The sequence below is a fragment of the Petromyzon marinus genome, chromosome 74, assembly GCF_048934315.1.
Source record: "Petromyzon marinus isolate PM22_M1 ecotype Great Lakes invasive population chromosome 74, UKy_Petmar_22M1.pri1.0, whole genome shotgun sequence".
In the NCBI taxonomy this organism is placed as follows: Eukaryota; Metazoa; Chordata; class Hyperoartia; order Petromyzontiformes; family Petromyzontidae; genus Petromyzon; species Petromyzon marinus.
This window is the reverse complement of record NC_133740.1, coordinates 8,864,978-8,887,477: the sequence shown is the minus strand read 5'-3', so window position 1 is coordinate 8,887,477 and position 22,500 is coordinate 8,864,978. Positions and strand designations below refer to the sequence as shown.

The window sequence follows — 22,500 nt, the reverse complement described above, 5'->3', positions numbered from 1 at the left end:
TACTGCTACTACTGCTGCTACTGCTGCTTCTACTGCTGCTGCTGCTGCTACTGCTGCTACTGCTACTACTGCTGCTACTGCTACTACTGCTGCTGTTACTGCTACTGCTGCTACTGCTGCTACTGCTGCTACTACTACTGCTGCTACTGCTGCTACTGCTGCTGCTACTGCTGCTACTGCTACTACTGCTGCTACTACTGCTACTACTGCTACTGCTGCTACTGCAGCTGCTGCTGCTGCTACTGCTGCTGCTACTGCTGCTGCTACTGCTGCTACTGCTGCTGCTACTGCTGCTGCTACTACTGCTGCTACTACTGCTGCTACTGCTGCTGCTACTGCTGCTACTGCTGCTGCTACTGCTGCTACTGCTGCTGCTGCTACTGCTGCTGCTACTGCTGCTGCTGCTACTGCTGCTGCTACTGCGACTACTGCTACTACTGCTACTACTGCTGCTACTGCAGCTGCTGCTACTGCTACTACTACTGCTGCTACTGCTACTACTACTGCTGCTACTGCTGCTGCTACTGCTACTGCTGCTGCTACTGCTGCTACTGCTGCTGTTGCTTTCTCACACGTGGTCACTTTTGGCTGTGGCCAAGGGCAGCCCAACGAAGTGGCTCACCGTCACCGTGCGGAAAGCTTCAAGCAGACTCATAGAGACCCGTAGAGACCCATAGAGACTCATAGAGACACACAGAGACCCATAGAGACCCATAGAGACTCATAGAGACCCGTAGAGACCCACAGAGACCCACAGAGACCCGTAGAGACACATAGAGACACATAGAGACCCACAGAGACCCATAGAGACACATAGAGACCCACAGAGACTCGTAGAGACCCGTAGAGACCCACAGAGACCCATAGAGACACATAGAGACCCATAGAGACACATAGAGACCCTTAGAGACCCACAGAGACCCATAGAGACACATAGAGACCCACAGAGACCCATAGAGACTCATAGAGACCCGTAGAGACCCACAGAGACCCATAGAGACCCGTAGAGACACATAGAGACACATAGAGACCCGTAGAGACACGTAGAGACCCGTAGAGACCCACAGAGACCCATAGAGACACATAGAGATCCACAGAGACCCACAGAGACTCATAGAGACCCATAGAGACCCACAGAGACACGTAGAGACCCGTAGAGACCCGTAGAGACCCACAGAGACACATAGAGACTCATAGAGGCCCACAGAGACCCATAGAGACACATAGAGACACATAGAGACCCACAGAGACCCACAGAGACTCGTAGAGACCCGTAGAGACCCACAGAGACCCATAGAGACTCGTAGAGACCTACAGAGACCCGTAGAGACTCGTAGAGACTCGTAGAGACCCACAGAGACCCATAGAGACCCATAGAGACCCGTAGAGACCCACAGAGACTCGTAGAGACCCGTAGAGACCCACAGAGACCCACAGAGACCCACAGAGACTCATAGAGACCCATAGAGACCCGTAGAGACCCACAGAGACCCATAGAGACACATAGAGACACACAGAGACCCACAGAGACTCATAGAGACCCATTGAGACCCACAGAGACTCATAGAGACCCGTAGAGACCCACAGAGACCCATAGAGACCCGTAGAGACACATAGAGACCCATAGAGACACATAGAGACCCGTAGAGACCCACAGAGACCCATAGAGACACATAGAGACCCACAGAGACCCACAGAGACTCGTAGAGACTCGTAGAGACCCGTAGAGACCCACATAGACCCACAGAGACCCATAGAGACCCGTAGAGACACATAGAGACACATAGAGACCCACAGAGACCCATAGAGACACATAGAGACCCACAGAGACTCGTAGAGACCCGTAGAGACCCACAGAGACCCATAGAGACCCGTAGAGACACATAGAGACCCGTAGAGACACGTAGAGACCCGTAGAGATCCACAGAGACCCATAGAGACACATAGAGACCCACAGAGACCCACAGAGACTCATAGAGACCCATAGAGACCCACAGAGACACATAGAGACACATAGAGACACGTAGAGACCCGTAGAGACCCGTAGAGACCCACAGAGACACATAGAGACTGATAGAGACCCACAGAGACCCATAGAGACACATAGAGACCCACAGAGACCCACAGAGACTCATAGAGACCCGTAGAGACCCACAGAGACCCATAGAGACTCGTAGAGACCTACAGAGACCCATAGAGACTCACAGAGACCCACAGACACCCATAGAGACCCGTAGAGACCCGTAGAGACCCACATAGACTCATAGAGACCCGTAGAGACCCACAGAGACCCACAGAGACTCATAGAGACCCACAGAGACCCGTAGAGACCCGTAGAGACCCACAGCGACCCATAGAGACACATAGAGACACAGAGACCCATAGAGACCCATAGAGACCCACAGAGACTCATAGAGACCCACAGAGACCCGTAGAGACTTGTAGAGACCCACAGAGACTCATAGAGACACATAGAGACCCACAGAGACTCATAGAGACCCATAGAGACCCATAGAGACCCGTAGAGACCCACAGAGACTCATAGAGACCCATAGAGACCCGTAGAGAACCGTAGAGACTCACAGAGACCCATAGAGACACATAGAGACACATAGAGACCCGTAGAGACCCACAGAGACACACAGAGACACATAGCGACCCGTAGAGACCCGTAGAGACCCATAGAGACACATAGAGACCCACAGAGACCCACAGAGACTCGTAGAGACCCGTAGAGACCCACAGAGACCCATAGAGACCCATAGAGACCCGTAGAGACCCACAGAGACCCACAGAGACCCATAGAGACCCATAGAGACCCACAGAGACCCATAGAGACACATAGAGACACATAGAGACACATAGAGACCCATTGAGACCCACAGAGCCCCACAGAGACTCATAGAGACACAGAGACCCGTAGAGACCCACAGCAACCCATAGAGACCCATAGAGACCCATAGAGACCCGTAGAGACCCATTTAGACTCATAGAGACCCATAGAGACTCGTAGAGACCCATAGAGACCCGTAGAGACCCATTTAGACCCACAGAGAACCATAGAGACACATAGAGACCCATAGAGACCCACAGAGACCCATAGAGACTCGTAGAGACCCACAGAGACCCACAGAGACCCACAGAGACCCATAGAGACCCATAGACCCACAACAGACTCATAGAGACCCACAGCAGACTCATAGAGACCCGTAGAGACCCAGAGACAAACAGCAGACTCATAGAGACCCACAGAGACACACAGAGACGCATAGAGACCCATAGAGACCCACAGAGATCCATAGAGACACACAGAGACTCATAGAGAGCCATAGAGACCCACAGCAGACTCATAGAGACCCACAGAGACCCATAGAGACTCATAGAGACCCATAGAGACCCACAGCAGACTCATAGAGACCCACAGAGACCCATAGAGACACACAGAGACTCATAGAGACTCATAAAGACCCACAGCAGACTCATAGAGACCCACTGCAGACTCATAGAGACCCACAGAGACCCATAGAGACACATAGAGACACATAGAGACACACAGCAGACTCATAGAGACCCACAGAGACCCATAGAGACACACAGAGACCCATAGAGACCCACAGCAGACTCATAGAGACCCATTGAAACACACAGAGACCCATAGAGACCCATAGAGACACACAGAGACCCATAGAGACACACAGAGACCCATAGAGACTCATAGAGACCCACAGCAGACGCATAGAGACCCATAGAGACACACAGAGACCCATAGAGACCCATAAAGACACACAGAGACACACAGACCCATAGAGACACACAGAGACCCATAGAGACCCATAGAGACCCATAGAGACCCACAGAGACACACAGAGACCCAGAGACTCATCAATACCCACAGAGACCCATAGAGACACACAGATACCCATAGAGACCCACAGCAGACTCAGAGACACATATAGACCCATAGACACACAGAGACCCATAGAGACCCATAAAGACACACAGAGACACACAGACCCATAGAGACACACAGAGACCCATAGAGACCCATAGAGACCCATAGAGACCCATAGAGACCCACAGAGACACACAGATACCCACAGAGACACAGAGACTCATCAATACCCACAGAGACCCATAGAGACACACAGAGACCCATACAGACTCATAGAGACCCACAGAGACACACAGACACACAGAGACCCATATAGACCCATAGAGACCCATAGAGACCCACAGAGACCCACAGAGACCCACAGCAGACTCATAGAGACACACAGAGACCCAGAGACTCACAGAGACCAATAAAGACCCACAGATACCCACATAGACCCAGAGACTCATCAAGACCCAGAGAGACCCATAGAGACCCACAGACTCACAGAGACCCGGAGACTCAGAGACCCATAAAGCCCACAGAGACCTAGAGACTCACAGAGACCTAGAGACTCACAGAGACTCAAAGAGACCCAGAGACTCACAGAGACCCATAAGACCCACAGAGACCCAGATTCTCATAGAGACCCACAGAGGCTCATTTTGACCACAAGTATTGTGGGTAATGCAGCAACATGATTCCTCGTGAAAAGGTTTCAGTTTTTTCGTGTGGCCACACTCCTGCTGATGATCTCGATGAATGTCGACGTCCGCCCGGCCGCCCCATGTGCCCACAGGGACTGGTGCATCTCCCGGCAGCTGTGGTGGGGGCATCGCATCCCCGCGTACCACGTGACCATTCAGGGGGGCGGCCACACCACGGCCAGCGCGGTGAGACGCTCGGCACTGCGGCACGGAGGTGGTAGCGGTGGTTGTTGTTGTGGTTGTTGTTGTGGTTGTTGTGGTGGCGGTGACGGTGGTGGATGCAGGGTGACGATGTGTACGAGCTGTGGGTGAGCGGTTGTTGTTGTTGTGGTTGTTGTTGTGGTTGTTGTTGTGGTTGTTGTTGTGGTTGTTGTTGGTGGTGTGGTGGCCGCAGGGTGACGATGTGGACGAGCTGTGGGTGAGCGGTGGTTGTTGTGGTGGTTGTTGTTGTGGTTGTTGTGGTGGTGGATGCAGGGTGACGATGTGTACGAGCTGTGGGTGAGCGATGGTTGTTGTTGTGGTTGTTGTTGTGGTTGTTGTGGTTGTTGTTGTTGTTGTGGTGGTGGATGCAGGGTGACGATGTGTACGAGCTGTGGGTGAGCGATGGTTGTTGTTGTGGTTGTTGTTGTGGTTGTTGTTGTAGTTGTTGTGGTTGTTGTTGTGGTTGTTGTTGTTGTGGTTGTGGTGGTGGATGCAGGGTGACGATGTGGACGAGCTGTGGGTGAGCGATGGTTGTTGTTGTGGTTGTTGTTGTTGTGGATGTTGTTGTTGTTGTGGATGTTGTTGTTGTTGTGGTTGTTGTTGGTGGTGTGGTGGATGCAGGGTGACGATGTGGACGAGCTGTGGGTGAGTGGTGGTTGTTGTGGTTGTTGTGGTTGTTGTGGTTGTTGTTGTGGTTGTTGTGGTTATTGTTGTGGTTGTTGTTGTGGTGGATGCAGGGTGACGATGTGGACGAGCTGTGGGTGAGCGGTGGTTGTTGTGGTTGTTGTTGTGGTTGTTGTAGGAGTGGTGAAGGTGAGCCCTGCCCATGACGAGGTTGTTGTTGTTGTGGTTGTTGTTGTGGTTGTTGTTGTGGTGGATGCAGGGTGACGATGTGGACGAGCTGTGGGTGAGCGGTGGTTGTTGTTGTTGTGGTTGTTGTTGTTGTGGTGGTTGTTGTTGTTGTGGTGTGGATGCAGGGTGACGATGTGGATGAGCTGTGGGTGAGCGGTGGTTGTTGTTGTGGTTGTTGTTGTGGTTGTTCTTGTTGTGGTTGTTGTTGTGGTTGTTGTGGTGGTGGATGCAGGGTGACGATGTGGACGAGCTGTGGGTGAGCGATGGTTGTTGTGGTTGTTGTTGTAGGAGTGGTGAAGGTGAGCCCTGCCCATGACGAGGTTGTTGTTGTTGTGGTTGTTGTTGTTGTAGGAGTGGTGAAGGTGAGCCCTGCCCATGACGAGGTTGTTGTTGTTGTTGTGGTTGTTGTTGTTGTAGGAGTGGTGAAGGTGAGCCCTGCCCATGACGAGGTTGTTGTTGTTGTGGTTGTGGTTGTTGTGGTGGTTGTGGTTGTTGTTGTGGTGGATGCAGGGTGACGATGTGGACGAGCTGTGGGTGAGCGATGGTTGTTGTTGTGGTTGTTGTGGTGGTTGTGGTGGATGCAGGGTGACGATGTGTACGAGCTGTGGGTGAGCGATGGTTGTTGTTGTTGTGGTTGTTGTTGTGGTTGTTGTTGTGGTTGTTGTTGTGGTTGTTGTTGTGGTTGTTGTGGTGGATGCAGGGTGACGATGTGGACGAGCTGTGGGTGAGCGGTGGTTGTTGTGGTTGTTGTTGTTGTGGTTGTTGTTGTGGTGGATGCAGGGTGACGATGTGGACGAGCTGTGGGTGAGTGGTGGTTGTTGTGGTTGTTGTTGTTGTGGTTGTTGTTGTGGTGGATGCAGGGTGACGATGTGGACGAGCTGTGGGTGAGCGGGCGCACGGAGGAGGAGGCGAGGGCAAAAGCGGCGAAGAAATTCAACGTTGATCCCCAGCTTATCCACCTGCGACAAGGTGACCACCACCCCATCGTGACCCCATCGTGACCCCACCCCCATCGTGACCCCCCCCCCCAATCGTGACCCCCATCACCACCAGCAACGCGCTCGCCACCGTTATTAACAACCTACATCCACATTGTGACGGCGGTGGTGGTGATGATGGTGACGGTGCTAGTGGCGGTGACGATGGTAGTGGTGATGGTGGTGACAATGGTGGTGGTGGTGATTGTGGTAGTGATGATGGTGGTGGTGGTGATGGTGATGGTGGTGATGGTGATGGTGGTGATGGTGGTGACTGGTGGTGGTGATGATTGTGGTGGTGGTGACAATGGTGGTGGTGGTGATGATGATGGTGACAGTTGTGGTGACGGTGGTGGTGGTGATGATGATGGTGACGGTGGCGATGACGATGGTAGTGGCGGTGACGGTGCTAGTGGTGGTGACGATGGTGATGGTGGTGGTGATGATGATGATGGTGACGGTGGTGGTGATGGTGATGATGGTGACAGTGGCGATGACGATGGTAGTGGTGTTGACGATGGTGATGGTGATGATGGTGGTGGTGATGGTGACAGTGGCGATGAGTGGTAGTGGTGGTGACGATGGTGATGATGGTGGTGGGTGATGATGGCGGTGACGATGGTGACAGTGGCGATGACGATGGTGGTGGTGGTGATGATGGTGACAGTGGCGATGACGATGGTAGTGGTGGTGACGATGGTGGTGGTGATCATGGTGACAGTGGCGATGACAGTGGTAGTGGTGGTGACGATGGTGGTGGTGATGATGGTGACAGTGGCGATGACAGTGGTAGTGGTAGTGACAACGGTGATGGTGGTGGTGATGATGATGGTGACATTGATGATGGTGGTTGTGACGGTAGCGGTGGTTGTGACGGTGGTGGTGGTCGCGATGATCTATGCACTGCTTGAGCTGATTGTGTTCACCCTGTGTGATTGTTATTGTGGTTATTGTTGTTGTTGCAGACGACGATGTGCTGGACACGTGGTTCTCATCCGGACTCTTCCCCTTCTCCATCTTCGGTTGGCCCGACGAGGTGAGATGGTGGTGGTGGTGATGACGATGGTGATGACGATGGTGATGGTGATGACGATGGTGACGATGATGGTGACAATGATGGTGATGATGATGGTGACGACGATGGTGACGATGATGGTGATGACGATGATGGTGACAATGATGGTGATGACGATGGTGATGATGATGGTGATGACGATGGTGACGACGATGGTGACGACGATGGTGACGATGATGGTGATGACGATGGTGACGGTGGTGATGATGGTGACGACGATGGTGACGACGATGGTGACGATGATGGTGATGACGATGATGGTGACAATGATGGTGATGACGATGGTGATGATGATGGTGATGACGATGGTGATGACGATGGTGACGACGATGGTGACGACGATGGTGACGACGATGGTGACGACGATGGTGACGGTGGTGATGATGGTGACGACGATGGTGACGACGATGGTGACGATGATGGTGATGACGATGGTGACGACGATGGTGACGATGATGGTGACGATGATGGTGACGGTGGTGGTGATGACGATGGTGATGATGATGGTGATGACGATGGTGATGATGTTGGTAGTGATCATGTTGCTGGTGTTGCTGGTGACCATGTTGACGACGATGTTGCTGGTTAACCGTGTTGCTGGTTGACAGTGTTGCTGGTTGACCGTGTTTCCGACGATGTTGCTGGTGACCGTGTTGACGACGATGGTGCTGGTGACCGTGTTGCTGGTGACCGTGTTGCTGGTGACCGTGTTGCTGGTTGACCGTGTTGCTGGTGACCGTGTTGCTGGGTGACCGCGTTGACGACGCCGTAGACGGAGGAGCTGCGCGTGTTCTACCCGGGCACGCTGCTGGAGACGGGTCACGACATCCTCTTCTTCTGGGTGGCACGAATGGTCATGCTGGGACTCCGGCTGCTCGGGAAGCTGCCCTTCAAGGAGGTGGGAGCTTCACGTTGGGCCGTGTCTCTGTCTGTCGCTTAACGATGGTCGTGTCTCTGTCTGTGTCACTTCACGTTGTGCCGTGTCTCTGTCTGTCGCTTAACGATGGTCGTGTCTCTGTCTGTGTCACTTCACGTTGTGCCGTGTCTCTGTCTGTCGCTTAACGATGGTCGTGTCTCTGTCTGTGTCACTTCACGTTGTGCCGTGTCTCTGTCTGTCGCTTAACGATGGTCGTGTCTCTGTCTGTGTCACTTCACGATGGCCGTGTCTCTGTCTGTCGCTTAACGATGGTCGTGTCTCTCTCTGTGTTCACGTTGTGCCGTGTCTCTCTCTGTGTTCACGTCGTGCCGTGTCTCTCTCTGTGTTCACGTCGTGCCGTGTCTCTCTCTGTGTTCACGTCGTGCCGTGTCTCTCTCTGTGTTCACGATGTGCCGTGTCTCTCTCTGTGTCACTTCACGTCGTGCCGTGTCTCTCTCTGTGTTCACGTTGTGCCGTGTCTCTCTCTGTGTTGGTTCACGTTGTGCCGTGTCTCTCTCTGTCGCTTCACGATGGCCGTGTCTCTCTGGGTTCACGATGGCCGTGTCTCTCTGTGGGGTTCACGTTGTGCCGTGTCTCTGTCTGTGTCACTTCACGATGGCCGTGTCTCTCCCTGTGTTGGTTCACGATGTGCCGTGTCTCTCTGGGTTCACGATGGCCGTGTCTCTCTCTGTGGGGTTCACGTTGGCCGTGTCTCTCTCTGTGTGTCGCTTCACGTTGTGCCGTGTCTCTGCCTGCGTCACTTCACGATGGCCGTGTCTCTGTCTGTGGGATTCACGTTGTGCCGTGTCTCTGTGTGTGTCACTTCACGATGGCCGTGTCTCTCTCTGGTTCACGATGGCCGTGTCTCTCTCTGTGTCACTTCACGATGGCGGTGTCTCTGTCTGTGTCACTTCACGATGGCCGTGTCTCTGTCTGTGTGACTTCACGATGGCCGTGTCTCTCTCTGTGTCGGTTCACGATGGCCATGTCTCTCTGGGTTCACGATGGCCGTGTCTCTGTCTGTGTTGCTTCACGATGGTCGTGTCTCTCTCTGTCGCTTCACGATGGCCGTGTCTCTTTGTGGGTTCACAATGGCCATGTCTCTCTCTGTGGGGTTCACAATGGCCATGTCTCTGGGTTCACAATGGCCATGTCTCTGTGGGGTTCACAATGGCCGTGTCTCTGGGTTCACGATGGCCGTGTCTCTCTCTGTGGGGTTCACAATGGCCATGTCTCTGGGTTCACGATGGCCGTGTCTCTCTCTGTGGGGTTCACGATGGACGTGTCTCTCTCTCCCGTGGGGTTCACAATGGCCGTGTCTCTCTCTGTGGGTTCACAATGGCCATGTCTCTCTCTGTGGGGTTCACAATGGCCGTGTCTCTGGGTTCACAATGGCCGTGTCTCTGGGTTCACGATGGCCGTGTCTCTCTCTCCCGTGGGGTTCACAATGGCCGCGTCTCTCTATCTCCCTGGGTCCACGATGGCCGGGTCGGAGACACCCCGACTCCTGAGCAGTCTTCTCTCCGGACCCACCGCACGGCAACGGCACTTGCCCCAGCGATCCCCTTAAGGCTACGCGCGTGGCGGGGCGCCTTTGTCTCTGCAGGTGTACCTGCACGCAATCGTCCGCGACGCCCACGGGCGGAAGATGAGCAAATCCCTGGGCAACGTCATCGACCCGGTCAGCGTCATCCACGGCATCACCCTGCAGGTGAGGTCGCGCCGAGGTCACCGGCGAGGTCACACCGTTGTGAGGTCGCCGTCTCAACACAAACCACGAAAGGGTGCCCCCGGTGCCTCGGCTGAACTGATGTCGATGGCGACGATGATGGCGATGATGGTGATGATGGTGATATTGATGGTGAAATGAGTTAAATGATGACGTCACCCTGCTGCTCTATTTAAGACCGAGAGCAAGCGAGGGCTTTACCATTCTGGCGAATTGCCCGATGATGCTGGATGTATTTACCAGCGAAACGTCGTACTATTCAAACTGTAAATGTTGTGGATTCACTCTTCAACACACCGGTATGGGGCTAAAGTAGTGAACTATTTGTCTTTTGTCAACGTGACACTTTATTTTGCTGATTGGCCGTGTCGGGTGGTGGAGGGTTACGACACATTTATAAATAACGCGACCTAACCCAAAAACCTTTATTATGAATGATGGTGATATTGATGTTAACGGTAGTGATGTTGATATTGATGATGTTCATATTGATGGTGTTGATGTGTTTGTTGTATGTGTTGATATTGATGGTGGTATTGATGGTGGTGATGTTGATATTGAAGGTGATGGCGATGTTGTTGTCGTCGTTGATTTGATGACAGTGATGTCGACGATGTTGACGTTGCAGGAGCTGCACGATTCCCTGCAGGATGGAAACCTCGACCCTCTGGAAGTGCAGAAAGCCATCGAGGGCCAGGTGATGCCATCACCACCGTCGCCCTACACGCCACCATCACCATCGCCACCATAGCTCTACCCCTGGCCCCCCTAACCCACACCACCGCCACCGTCACCCCTCGCAACATCGAGCATTTGGCTGCCCCTGTTTAATTTCCACGCGGCGACGACGACGAGCCCGCTCCGTTGAGCTCTCGTTTGTGATAACCCCCAGGGGGGGGTGGGGGGCGGTCCCTTGTTGACTAAAGGGGCTACAACAGAAGCTCAGTTGGGGGGCCTTACCCTGGTCAAATAACTAAACAATGCCTAAACCCCCTCTCTCCGCTCCCTGTCCCACAGACAGCGGACTTCCCGAACGGAATCCCGGAGTGCGGCACGGACGCCCTGAGATTCGCGCTGTGCGCCTACACGGCACAGGGTGAGGAGGCGCGTGGCGATCACACGGGGCACCGCCAGGAGCCAGATGGGAGATGGGCAGGAACCAGATGTAGAATAGGCAGGAGCCAGATGCGGGAAAGGCAGGAGCCAGACAGGAGAAAGATGTGGGATGGGGTACGAACATAGATGTGGGTTGGGTAACAACCAGATGTGGGATGGGGAGGAGCCAGATGTGAGATTGGGCGGGAGCCAGACAGGAGGAGCAAGATGTGGGATGGGTACATGTGGCGTCGGCCAGGTAAAGGAGCCAAGGATTGTGAATCTCTTTAACGGTCAAATCTCACCCCTCCCTCTTCCCCACCCCCCCATCCCCCCCTTCTGCCATTTCCCGCCTCCATCCGTTTCCCCCGCCCCCGCCCTGACCCAGGCCGAGACATCAACCTGGATGTGAACCGGATTCTGGGCTACCGCCACTTCTGCAACAAGATGTGGAACGCCACGCGGTTCTGCCTCAAGGTGCTGGGCCCGGACTTCCGTCCAGCAGCGACGGCCGCGGTGAGTGCCACCGCACACACACACAGACACACACACACACATACGTACGTACGTACAATACGTACGCACGCCTCGCGCGTTCCGCGTCAAGCGGGAGGGCGACTTGAACCGTACTTCACCGCGCGGCGGCGGGGCGCGCCCATGTGTGAGCAGGTGCCGGATGGCGCCGGCGAGATGGAACGCTGGGTCCTGAGCCGGTTGAGCGCCGCCGTGAGCGCCTGCGACGCGGCGTTCCGCTCCTACGACTTCCCCGCCATCACCACGGCCATCTACAGCTTCTGGCTCTACGAGCTGTGCGACGTCTACCTGGTGAGCCCCGTCACGGGCCGGACGGGTGACCGGCTTAACCCGCTAGTTGGGCAACCACGTAGCTGCCTAACCAGCCACGTGGCTAACCAGACAACTGGCTTACTGGGTGTCCAGCTAATAATAATAATCAGATACCCGGCTAACCAGATAACCATCTTACCAGCTTAATGGCTATCCAGCTAATAATAACAACCAGATAGACGGATAACCGGTTTATTGGCTATCCAGCTAACGAGCTTACTGGCTAGCCAGATAAGCTAACAAGATAGACAACCAGATAACTGGCTTACTGGCTATCCAGCTAACCAGATAAGACAACCAGATAACCAGTTCACTGTCTATCCAGCTAACCAGATGAGACAACCAGATAACCAGTTTACTGTCTATCCAGCTAACCAGATGAGACAACCAGATAACCAGTTTCCTGGCTATCCAGCTAACCAGATAAGAACAACCAGATAACCGGCTTACTGGCTATCCAGCTAACCAGATAAGACAACCAGATAACCAGTTTACTGTCTATCCAGCTAACCAGATGAGACAACCAGATAACCAGTTTCCTGGCTATCCAGCTAACCAGATAAGAACAACCAGATAACCGGCTTACTGGCTATCCAGCTAACCAGATAAGACAACCAGATAACCAGTTTACTGTCTATCCAGCTAACCAGATGAGACAACCAGATAACCAGTTTCCTGGCTATCCAGCTAACCAGATAAGAACAACCAGATAACCGGCTTACTGGCTATCCAGCTAACCAGCTTACTGGCTATCCAGCTAACCCAATAAGACACAGATAACCAGCCTACTGGCTATCCAGCTAACCAGATAAGACAACCAGATAAGCAGCTTACTGGCTATCCAGCTAACCAGATAACCGGCTTACTGGCTATCCAGCTAAGACACAACCAGATAACCGGTTTACTGGCTATCCAGCTTACCAGATAAGACAACCAGATAACTGGCTTACTGGCTATCCAGCTAACCAGATAACCGGCTTACTGGCTATCCAGCTAACCAGATAAGAGACCAGATAATCGGCTTACTGGCTATCCAGCTAACCAGATGAGACACAACCAGATAACCGGCTTACTGGCTATCCAGCTAAGACACAACCAGATAACCGGCTTACTGGCTATCCAGCTAAGACAACCAGATAACCGGCTTACTGGCTATCCAGCTAAGACAACCAGATAACTGGCTTACTGGCTATCCAGCTAAGACACAACCAGATAACCGGCTTACTGGCTATCCAGCTAAGACAACCAGATAACCGGCTTACTGGCTATCCAGCTAAGACACAACCAGATAACCGGCTTACTGGCTATCCAGCTAAGACACAACCAGATAACCGGCTTACTGGCTATCCAGCTAACCAGATGACACAACCAGATAACCGGCTTACTGGCTATCCAGCTAAGACACAACCAGATAACCGGCTTACTGGCTATCCAGCTAAGACAACCAGATAACCGGCTTACTGGCTATCCAGCTAAGACAACCAGATAACTGGCTTACTGGCTATCCAGCTAAGACACAACCAGATAACCGGCTTACTGGCTATCCAGCTAACCAGATGACACAACCAGATAACCGGCTTACTGGCTATCCAGCTAAGACACAACCAGATAACCGGCTTACTGGCTATCCAGCTAAGACACAACCAGATAACCGGCTTACTGGCTATCCAGCTAAGACAACCAGATAACCGGCTTACTGGCTATCCAGCTAAGACAACCAGATAACTGGCTTACTGGCTATCCAGCTAAGACACAACCAGATAACCGGCTTACTGGCTATCCAGCTAAGACAACCAGATAACCGGCTTACTGGCTATCCAGCTAAGACACAACCAGATAACCGGCTTACTGGCTATCCAGCTAACCAGATGACACAACCAGATAACCGGCTTACTGGCTATCCAGCTAAGACACAACCAGATAACCGGCTTACTGGCTATCCAGCTATACAGCTAAGACACAACCAGATAACCGGCTCGCTTTTGTCTTGCGGCCGTGTCCCGCCGCAGGAGTGCGTGAAGCCTCTGGCGGGAGGCTCTGCGGAGGGCGGCCCCCCGGCGCCCGGCCTGGCCGCGTGCCGCCAGGCCCTCTACTCGTGCCTGGACGGGGGCCTGCGTCTGGCCGCCCCCCTCATGCCCTTCCTCACCGAGGAGCTCTACCAGCGTCTGCCACGCAGGCCGACGGCGGCGGCGCGGCCCCCGCCGGCCTCCATCGCTGTCAGCCCCTACCCGGAGGAGCACGAGGTAAGGGGGGGGGGGGGGGGTGTAGTGGGGGGGGAGAGTGGAGAGTGGAGGGGTTAGCGGGGAGAGTGGAGAGTGGAGGGGTTAGCGGGGAGAGTGGAGAGTGGAGGGGTTAGCGGGGAGAGTGGAGAGTGGAGGGGTTAGCGGGGAGAGTGGAGAGTGGAGGGGTTAGCGGGGAGAGTGGAGAGTGGAGGGGTTAGCGGGGAGAGTGGAGAGTGGAGGGGTTAGCGGGGAGAGTGGAGAGTGGAGGGGTTAGCGGGGAGAGTGGAGAGTGGAGGGGTTAGCGGGGAGAGTGGAGAGTGGAGGGGTTAGCGGGGAGAGTGGAGAGTGGAGGTTAGCGGGGAGAGTGGAGAGTGGAGGGGTTAGCGGGGAGAGTGGAGAGTGGAGGGGTTAGCGGGGAGAGTGGAGAGTGGAGGGGTTAGCGGGGAGAGTGGAGAGTGGAGGGGTTAGCGGGGAGAGTGGAGAGTGGAGGGGTTAGCGGGGAGAGTGGAGAGTGGAGGGGTTAGCGGGGAGAGTGGAGAGTGGAGGGGTTAGCGGGGAGAGTGGAGAGTGGAGGGGTTAGCGGGGAGAGTGGAGAGTGGAGGGGTTAGCGGGGAGAGTGGAGAGTGGAGGGGTTAGCGGGGAGAGTGGAGAGTGGAGGGGTTAGCGGGGAGAGTGGAGAGTGGAGGGGTTAGCGGGGAGAGTGGAGAGTGGAGGGGTTAGCGGGGAGAGTGGAGAGTGGAGGGGTTAGCGGGGAGAGTGGAGAGTGGAGGGGTTAGCGGGGAGAGTGGAGAGTGGAGGGGTTAGCGGGGAGAGTGGAGAGTGGAGGGGTTAGCGGGGAGAGTGGAGAGTGGAGGGGTTAGCGGGGAGAGTGGAGAGTGGAGGGGTTAGCGGGGAGAGTGGAGAGTGGAGGGGTTAGCGGGGAGAGTGGAGAGTGGAGGGGTTAGCGGGGAGAGTGGAGAGTGGAGGGGTTAGCGGGGAGAGTGGAGAGTGGAGGGGTTAGCGGGGAGAGTGGAGAGTGGAGGGGGGGGAGAGTGGAGAGTGGAGGGGTTAGCGGGGAGAGTGGAGAGTGGAGGGGTTAGCGGGGAGAGTGGAGAGTGGAGGGGTTAGCGGGGAGAGTGGAGAGTGGAGGGGTTAGCGGGGAGAGTGGAGAGTGGAGGGGTTAGCGGGGAGAGTGGAGAGTGGAGGGGTTAGCGGGGAGAGTGGAGAGTGGAGGGGTTAGCGGGGAGAGTGGAGAGTGGAGGGGTTAGCGGGGAGAGTGGAGAGTGGAGGGGTTAGCGGGGAGAGTGGAGAGTGGAGGGGTTAGCGGGGAGAGTGGAGAGTGGAGGGGTTAGCGGGGAGAGTGGAGAGTGGAGGGGTTAGCGGGGAGAGTGGAGAGTGGAGGGGTTAGCGGGGAGAGTGGAGAGTGGAGGGGTTAGCGGGGAGAGTGGAGAGTGGAGGGGTTAGCGGGGAGAGTGGAGAGTGGAGGGGTTAGCGGGGAGAGTGGAGAGTGGAGGGGTTAGCGGGGAGAGTGGAGAGTGGAGGGGTTAGCGGGGAGAGTGGAGAGTGGAGGGGTTAGCGGGGAGAGTGGAGAGTGGAGGGGTTAGCGGGGAGAGTGGAGAGTGGAGGGGTTAGCGGGGAGAGTGGAGAGTGGAGGGGTTAGCGGGGAGAGTGGAGAGTGGAGGGGTTAGCGGGGAGAGTGGAGAGTGGAGGGGTTAGCGGGGAGAGTGGAGAGTGGAGGGGTTAGCGGGGAGAGTGGAGAGTGGAGGGGTTAGCGGGGAGAGTGGAGAGTGGAGGGGTTAGCGGGGAGAGTGGAGAGTGGAGGGGTTAGCGGGGAGAGTGGAGAGTGGAGGGGTTAGCGGGGAGAGTGGAGAGTGGAGGGGTTAGCGGGGAGAGTGGAGAGTGGAGGGGTTAGCGGGGAGAGTGGAGAGTGGAGGGGTTAGCGGGGAGAGTGGAGAGTGGAGGGGTTAGCGGGGAGAGTGGAGAGTGGAGGGGTTAGCGGGGAGAGTGGAGAGTGGAGGGGTTAGCGGGGAGAGTGGAGAGTGGAGGGGTTAGCGGGGAGAGTGGAGAGTGGAGGGGTTAGCGGGGAGAGTGGAGAGTGGAGGGGTTAGCGGGGAGAGTGGAGAGTGGAGGGGTTAGCGGGGAGAGTGGAGAGTGGAGGGGTTAGCGGGGAGAGTGGAGAGTGGAGGGGTTAGCGGGGAGAGTGGAGAGTGGAGGGGTTAGCGGGGAGAGTGGAGAGTGGAGGGGTTAGCGGGGAGAGTGGAGAGTGGAGGGGTTAGCGGGGAGAGTGGAGAGTGGAGGGGTTAGCGGGGAGAGTGGAGAGTGGAGGGGTTAGCGGGGAGAGTGGAGAGTGGGGGGTTAGCGGGGAGAGTGGAGAGTGGGGGGGTTAGCGGGGAGAGTGGAGAGTGGGGGGGTTAGCGGGGAGAGTGGAGAGTGGGGGGGTTAGCGGGGAGAGTGGAGAGTGGGGGGGTTAGCGGGGAGAGTGGAGAGTGGGGGGGTTAGCGGGGAGAGTGGAGAGTGGGGGGGTTAGCGGGGAGAGTGGAGAGTGGGGGGGTTAGCGGGGAGAGTGGAGAGTGGGGGGGTTAGCGGGGAGAGTGGAGAGTGGGGGGGTTAGCGGGGAGAGTGGAGAGTGGGGGGGTTAGCGGGGAGAGTGGAGAGTGGGGGGGGTTAGCGGGGAGAGTGGAGAGTGGGGGGGTTAGCGGGGAGAGTGGGGGGTTAGCGGAGTGGGGGGGTTAGCGGGGAGAGTGGAGAGTGGGGGGTTAGCGGGGAGAGTGGAGAGTGGGGGGGTTAGCGGGGAGAGTGGAGAGTGGGGGGGTTAGCGGGGAGAGTGGAGAGTGGGGGGGTTAGCGGGGAGAGTGGAGAGTGGGGGGGTTAGCGGGGAGAGTGGAGAGTGGGGGGGTTAGCGGGGAGAGTGGAGAGTGGGGGGGTTAGCGGGGAGAGTGGAGAGTGGGGGGGTTAGCGGGGAGAGTGGAGAGTGGGGGGGGTTAGCGGGGAGAGTGGAGAGTGGGGGGGTTAGCGGGGAGAGTGGAGAGTGGGGGGGTTAGCGGGGAGAGTGGAGAGTGGGGGGGTTAGCGGGGAGAGTGGAGAGTGGGGGGGTTAGCGGGGAGAGTGGAGAGTGGGGGGGTTAGCGGGGAGAGTGGAGAGTGGGGGGGTTAGCGGGGAGAGTGGAGAGTGGGGGGGTTAGCGGGGAGAGTGGAGAGTGGGGGGGTTAGCGGGGAGAGTGGAGAGTGGGGGGTTAGCGGGGAGAGTGGAGAGTGGGGGGTTAGCGGGGAGAGTGGAGAGTGGGGGGGTTAGCGGGGAGAGTGGAGAGTGGGGGGGTTAGCGGGGAGAGTGGAGAGTGGGGGGGTTAGCGGGGAGAGTGGAGAGTGGGGGGGTTAGCGGGGAGAGTGGAGAGTGGGGGGGTTAGCGGGGAGAGTGGAGAGTGGGGGGGTTAGCGGGGAGAGTGGAGAGTGGGGGGGTTAGCGGGGAGAGTGGAGAGTGGGGGGGTTAGCGGGGAGAGTGGAGAGTGGGGGGGTTAGCGGGGAGAGTGGAGAGTGGGGGGGTTAGCGGGGAGAGTGGAGAGTGGGGGGGTTAGCGGGAGAGTGGAGAGTGGGGGGGTTAGCGGGGAGAGTGGAGAGTGGGGGGGTTAGCGGGGAGAGTGGAGAGTGGGGGGGTTAGCGGGGAGAGTGGAGAGTGGGGGGGTTAGCGGGGAGAGTGGAGAGTGGGGGGGTTAGCGGGGAGAGTGGAGAGTGGGGGGGTTAGCGGGGAGAGTGGAGAGTGGGGGGGTTAGCGGGGAGAGTGGAGAGTGGGGGGGTTAGCGGGGAGAGTGGAGAGTGGGGGGGTTAGCGGGGAGAGTGGAGAGTGGGGGGGTTAGCGGGGAGAGTGGAGAGTGGGGGGGTTAGCGGGGAGAGTGGAGAGTGGGGGGGTTAGCGGGGAGAGTGGAGAGTGGGGGGGTTAGCGGGGAGAGTGGAGAGTGGGGGGGTTAGCGGGGAGAGTGGAGAGTGGGGGGGTTAGCGGGGAGAGTGGAGAGTGGGGGGGGTTAGCGGGGAGAGTGGAGAGTGGGGGGGTTAGCGGGGAGAGTGGAGAGTGGGGGGGTTAGCGGGGAGAGTGGAGAGTGGGGGGGTTAGCGGGGAGAGTGGAGAGTGGGGGGGTTAGCGGGGAGAGTGGAGAGTGGGGGGGTTAGCGGGGAGAGTGGAGAGTGGGGGGGTTAGCGGGGAGAGTGGAGAGTGGGGGGGTTAGCGGGGAGAGTGGAGAGTGGGGGGGTTAGCGGGGAGAGTGGAGAGTGGGGGGGTTAGCGGGGAGAGTGGAGAGTGGGGGGGTTAGCGGGGAGAGTGGAGAGTGGGGGGGTTAGCGGGGAGAGTGGAGAGTGGGGGGGTTAGCGGGGAGAGTGGAGAGTGGGGGGGTTAGCGGGGAGAGTGGAGAGTGGGGGGGTTAGCGGGGAGAGTGGAGAGTGGGGGGGTTAGCGGGGAGAGTGGAGAGTGGGGGGGTTAGCGGGGAGAGTGGAGAGTGGGGGGGTTAGCGGGGAGAGTGGAGAGTGGGGGGGTTAGCGGGGAGAGTGGAGAGTGGGGGGGTTAGCGGGGAGAGTGGAGAGTGGGGGGGTTAGCGGGGAGAGTGGAGAGTGGGGGGGTTAGCGGGGAGAGTGGAGAGTGGGGGGGTTAGCGGGGAGAGTGGAGAGTGGGGGGGTTAGCGGGGAGAGTGGAGAGTGGGGGGGTTAGCGGGGAGAGTGGAGAGTGGGGGGGTTAGCGGGGAGAGTGGAGAGTGGGGGGGTTAGCGGGGAGAGTGGAGAGTGGGGGGGTTAGCGGGGAGAGTGGAGAGTGGAGGGGGTTAGCGGGGAGAGTGGAGAGTGGGAGGGGTTAGCGGGGAGAGTGGAGAGTGGAGGGGGTTAGCGGGGAGAGTGGAGAGTGGAGGGGTTAGCGGGGAGAGTGGAGAGTGGGAGGGGTTAGCGGGGAGAGTGGAGAGTGGGGGGGTTAGCGGGGAGAGTGGAGAGTGGGAGGGGTTAGCGGGGAGAGTGGAGAGTGGAGGGGGTTAGCGGGGAGAGTGGAGAGTGGAGGGGGTTAGCGGGGAGAGTGGAGAGTGGAGGGGTTAGCGGGGAGAGTGGAGAGTGGAGGGGGTTAGCGGGGAGAGTGGAGAGTGGAGGGGTTAGCGGGGAGAGTGGAGAGTGGAGGGGTTAGCGGGGAGAGTGGAGAGTGGAGGGGTTAGCGGGGAGAGTGGAGAGTGGAGGGGTTAGCGGGGAGAGTGGAGAGTGGAGGGGTTAGCGGGGAGAGTGGAGAGTGGAGGGGTTAGCGGGGAGAGTGGAGAGTGGAGGGGTTAGCGGGGAGAGTGGAGAGTGGAGGGGTTAGCGGGGAGAGTGGAGAGTGGAGGGGTTAGCGGGGAGAGTGGAGAGTGGAGGGGTTAGCGGGGAGAGTGGAGAGTGGAGGGGTTAGCGGGGAGAGTGGAGAGTGGAGGGGTTAGCGGGGAGAGTGGAGAGTGGAGGGGTTAGCGGGGAGAGTGGAGAGTGGAGGGGTTAGCGGGGAGAGTGGAGAGTGGAGGGGTTAGCGGGGAGAGTGGAGAGTGGAGGGGTTAGCGGGGAGAGTGGAGAGTGGAGGGGTTAGCGGGGAGAGTGGAGAGTGGAGGGGTTAGCGGGGAGAGTGGAGAGTGGAGGGGTTAGCGGGGAGAGTGGAGAGTGGAGGGGTTAGCGGGGAGAGTGGAGAGTGGAGGGGTTAGCGGGGAGAGTGGAGAGTGGAGGGGTTAGCGGGGAGAGTGGAGAGTGGAGGGGTTAGCGGGGAGAGTGGAGAGTGGAGGGGTTAGCGGGGAGAGTGGAGAGTGGAGGGGTTAGCGGGGAGAGTGGAGAGTGGAGGGGTTAGCGGGGAGAGTGGAGAGTGGAGGGGTTAGCGGGGAGAGTGGAGAGTGGAGGGGTTAGCGGGGAGAGTGGAGAGTGGAGGGGTTAGCGGGGAGAGTGGAGAGTGGAGGGGTTAGCGGGGAGAGTGGAGAGTGGAGGGGTTAGCGGGGAGAGTGGAGAGTGGAGGGGTTAGCGGGGAGAGTGGAGAGTGGAGGGGTTAGCGGGGAGAGTGGAGAGTGGAGGGGTTAGCGGGGAGAGTGGAGAGTGGAGGGGTTAGCGGGGAGAGTGGAGAGTGGAGGGGTTAGCGGGGAGAGTGGAGAGTGGAGGGGTTAGCGGGGAGAGTGGAGAGTGGAGGGGTTAGCGGGGAGAGTGGAGAGTGGAGGGGTTAGCGGGGAGAGTGGAGAGTGGAGGGGTTAGCGGGGAGAGTGGAGAGTGGAGGGGTTAGCGGGGAGAGTGGAGAGTGGAGGGGTTAGCGGGGAGAGTGGAGAGTGGAGGGGTTAGCGGGGAGAGTGGAGAGTGGAGGGGTTAGCGGGGAGAGTGGAGAGTGGAGGGGTTAGCGGGGAGAGTGGAGAGTGGAGGGGTTAGCGGGGAGAGTGGAGAGTGGAGGGGTTAGCGGGGAGAGTGGAGAGTGGAGGGGTTAGCGGGGAGAGTGGAGAGTGGAGGGGTTAGCGGGGAGAGTGGAGAGTGGAGGGGTTAGCGGGGAGAGTGGAGAGTGGAGGGGTTAGCGGGGAGAGTGGAGAGTGGAGGGGTTAGCGGGGAGAGTGGAGAGTGGAGGGGTTAGCGGGGAGAGTGGAGAGTGGAGGGGTTAGCGGGGAGAGTGGAGAGTGGAGGGGTTAGCGGGGAGAGTGGAGAGTGGAGGGGTTAGCGGGGAGAGTGGAGAGTGGAGGGGTTAGTGGGGAGAGTGGAGAGTGGAGGGGTTAGTGGGGAGAGTGGAGAGTGGAGGGGTTAGTGGGGAGAGTGGAGAGTGGAGGGGTTAGTGGGGAGAGTGGAGAGTGGAGGGGTTAGTGGGGAGAGTGGAGAGTGGAGGGGTTAGTGGGGAGAGTGGAGAGTGGAGGGGTTAGTGGGGAGAGTGGAGGGGTTGTGGGGAGAGTGGGAGAGTGGAGGGGTTAGTGGGGAGAGTGGAGAGTGGAGGGGTTAGTGGGGAGAGTGGAGAGTGGAGGGGTTAGTGGGGAGAGTGGAGAGTGGAGGGGTTAGTGGGGAGAGTGGAGAGTGGAGGGGTTAGTGGGGAGAGTGGAGAGTGGAGGGGTTAGTGGGGAGAGTGGAGAGTGGAGGGGTTAGTGGGGAGAGTGGAGAGTGGAGGGGTTAGTGGGGAGAGTGGAGAGTGGAGGGGTTAGTGGGGAGAGTGGAGAGTGGAGGGGTTAGTGGGGAGAGTGGAGAGTGGAGGGGTTAGTGGGGAGAGTGGAGAGTGGAGGGGTTAGTGGGGAGAGTGGAGAGTGGAGGGGTTAGTGGGGAGAGTGGAGAGGGGGGGGGTTAGTGGGGAGAGTGGGAGAGTGGAGGGGTTAGTGGGGAGAGTGGAGAGTGGAGGGGTTAGTGGGGGTAGAGTGGAGAGTGGAGGGGTTAGTGGGGAGAGTGGAGAGTGGAGGGGTTAGTGGGGAGAGTGGAGAGTGGAGGGGTTAGTGGGGAGAGTGGAGAGTGGAGGGGTTAGTGGGGAGAGTGGAGAGTGGAGGGGTTAGTGGGGAGAGTGGAGAGTGGAGGGGTTAGTGGGGAGAGTGGAGAGTGGAGGGGTTAGTGGGGAGAGTGGAGAGTGGAGGGGTTAGTGGGGAGAGTGGAGAGTGGAGGGGTTAGTGGGGAGAGTGGAGAGTGGAGGGGTTAGTGGGGAGAGTGGAGAGTGGAGGGGTTAGTGGGGAGAGTGGAGAGTGGAGGGGTTAGTGGGGAGAGTGGAGGAGTGGGGAGGGGTTAAGTGGGGAGAGTGGAGGGGGGTGGGGTTAGTGGGGAGAGTGGAGGGGGGGTGGGTAGTGGGAGAGTGGAGGGGGTGGGGTTAGTGGGGAGAGTGGAGGGGGGTGGGGTAAGTGGGGAGAGTGGAGGGGGTGGGTAAGTGGGAGAGTGGAGGGGTGGGTAAGTGGGGAGAGTGGAGGGGGGGTAGTGGGGAGAGTGGTGGAGGGGGGGTGGGGAGAGTGGAGGGGGGTGGGGTAAGTGGGGAGAGTGGAGGGGGTGGGTAAGTGGGGAGAGTGGAGGTGGGGGGTAAGTGGGGAGAGTGGAGGGGGGGGGTTAGTGGGGGAGAGTGGAGGGGGGGGGG

General features: G+C 57.7%; 1 protein-coding gene across 3 annotated transcripts in view; it reads left to right on the top strand.

Moving 5' to 3' along the window:
* VARS1 (valyl-tRNA synthetase 1) overlaps positions 1-22,500 on the top strand; it is a 76,972-nt gene that overhangs the window by 44,684 nt on the left and 9,788 nt on the right. For all 3 annotated transcript variants that reach the window (XM_076056084.1, XM_076056083.1, XM_076056082.1), the window contains exons 20-29: positions 4,671-4,764; positions 6,492-6,600; positions 7,574-7,644; positions 8,456-8,581; positions 10,206-10,310; positions 10,957-11,025; positions 11,346-11,424; positions 11,812-11,939; positions 12,093-12,248; positions 14,279-14,512. In XM_076056084.1, coding sequence (XP_075912199.1) covers positions 4,671-4,764; positions 6,492-6,600; positions 7,574-7,644; positions 8,456-8,581; positions 10,206-10,310; positions 10,957-11,025; positions 11,346-11,424; positions 11,812-11,939; positions 12,093-12,248; positions 14,279-14,512 — 1,171 coding nt within the window. The remainder of the gene's footprint in view (positions 1-4,670; positions 4,765-6,491; positions 6,601-7,573; positions 7,645-8,455; positions 8,582-10,205; positions 10,311-10,956; positions 11,026-11,345; positions 11,425-11,811; positions 11,940-12,092; positions 12,249-14,278; positions 14,513-22,500) is intronic.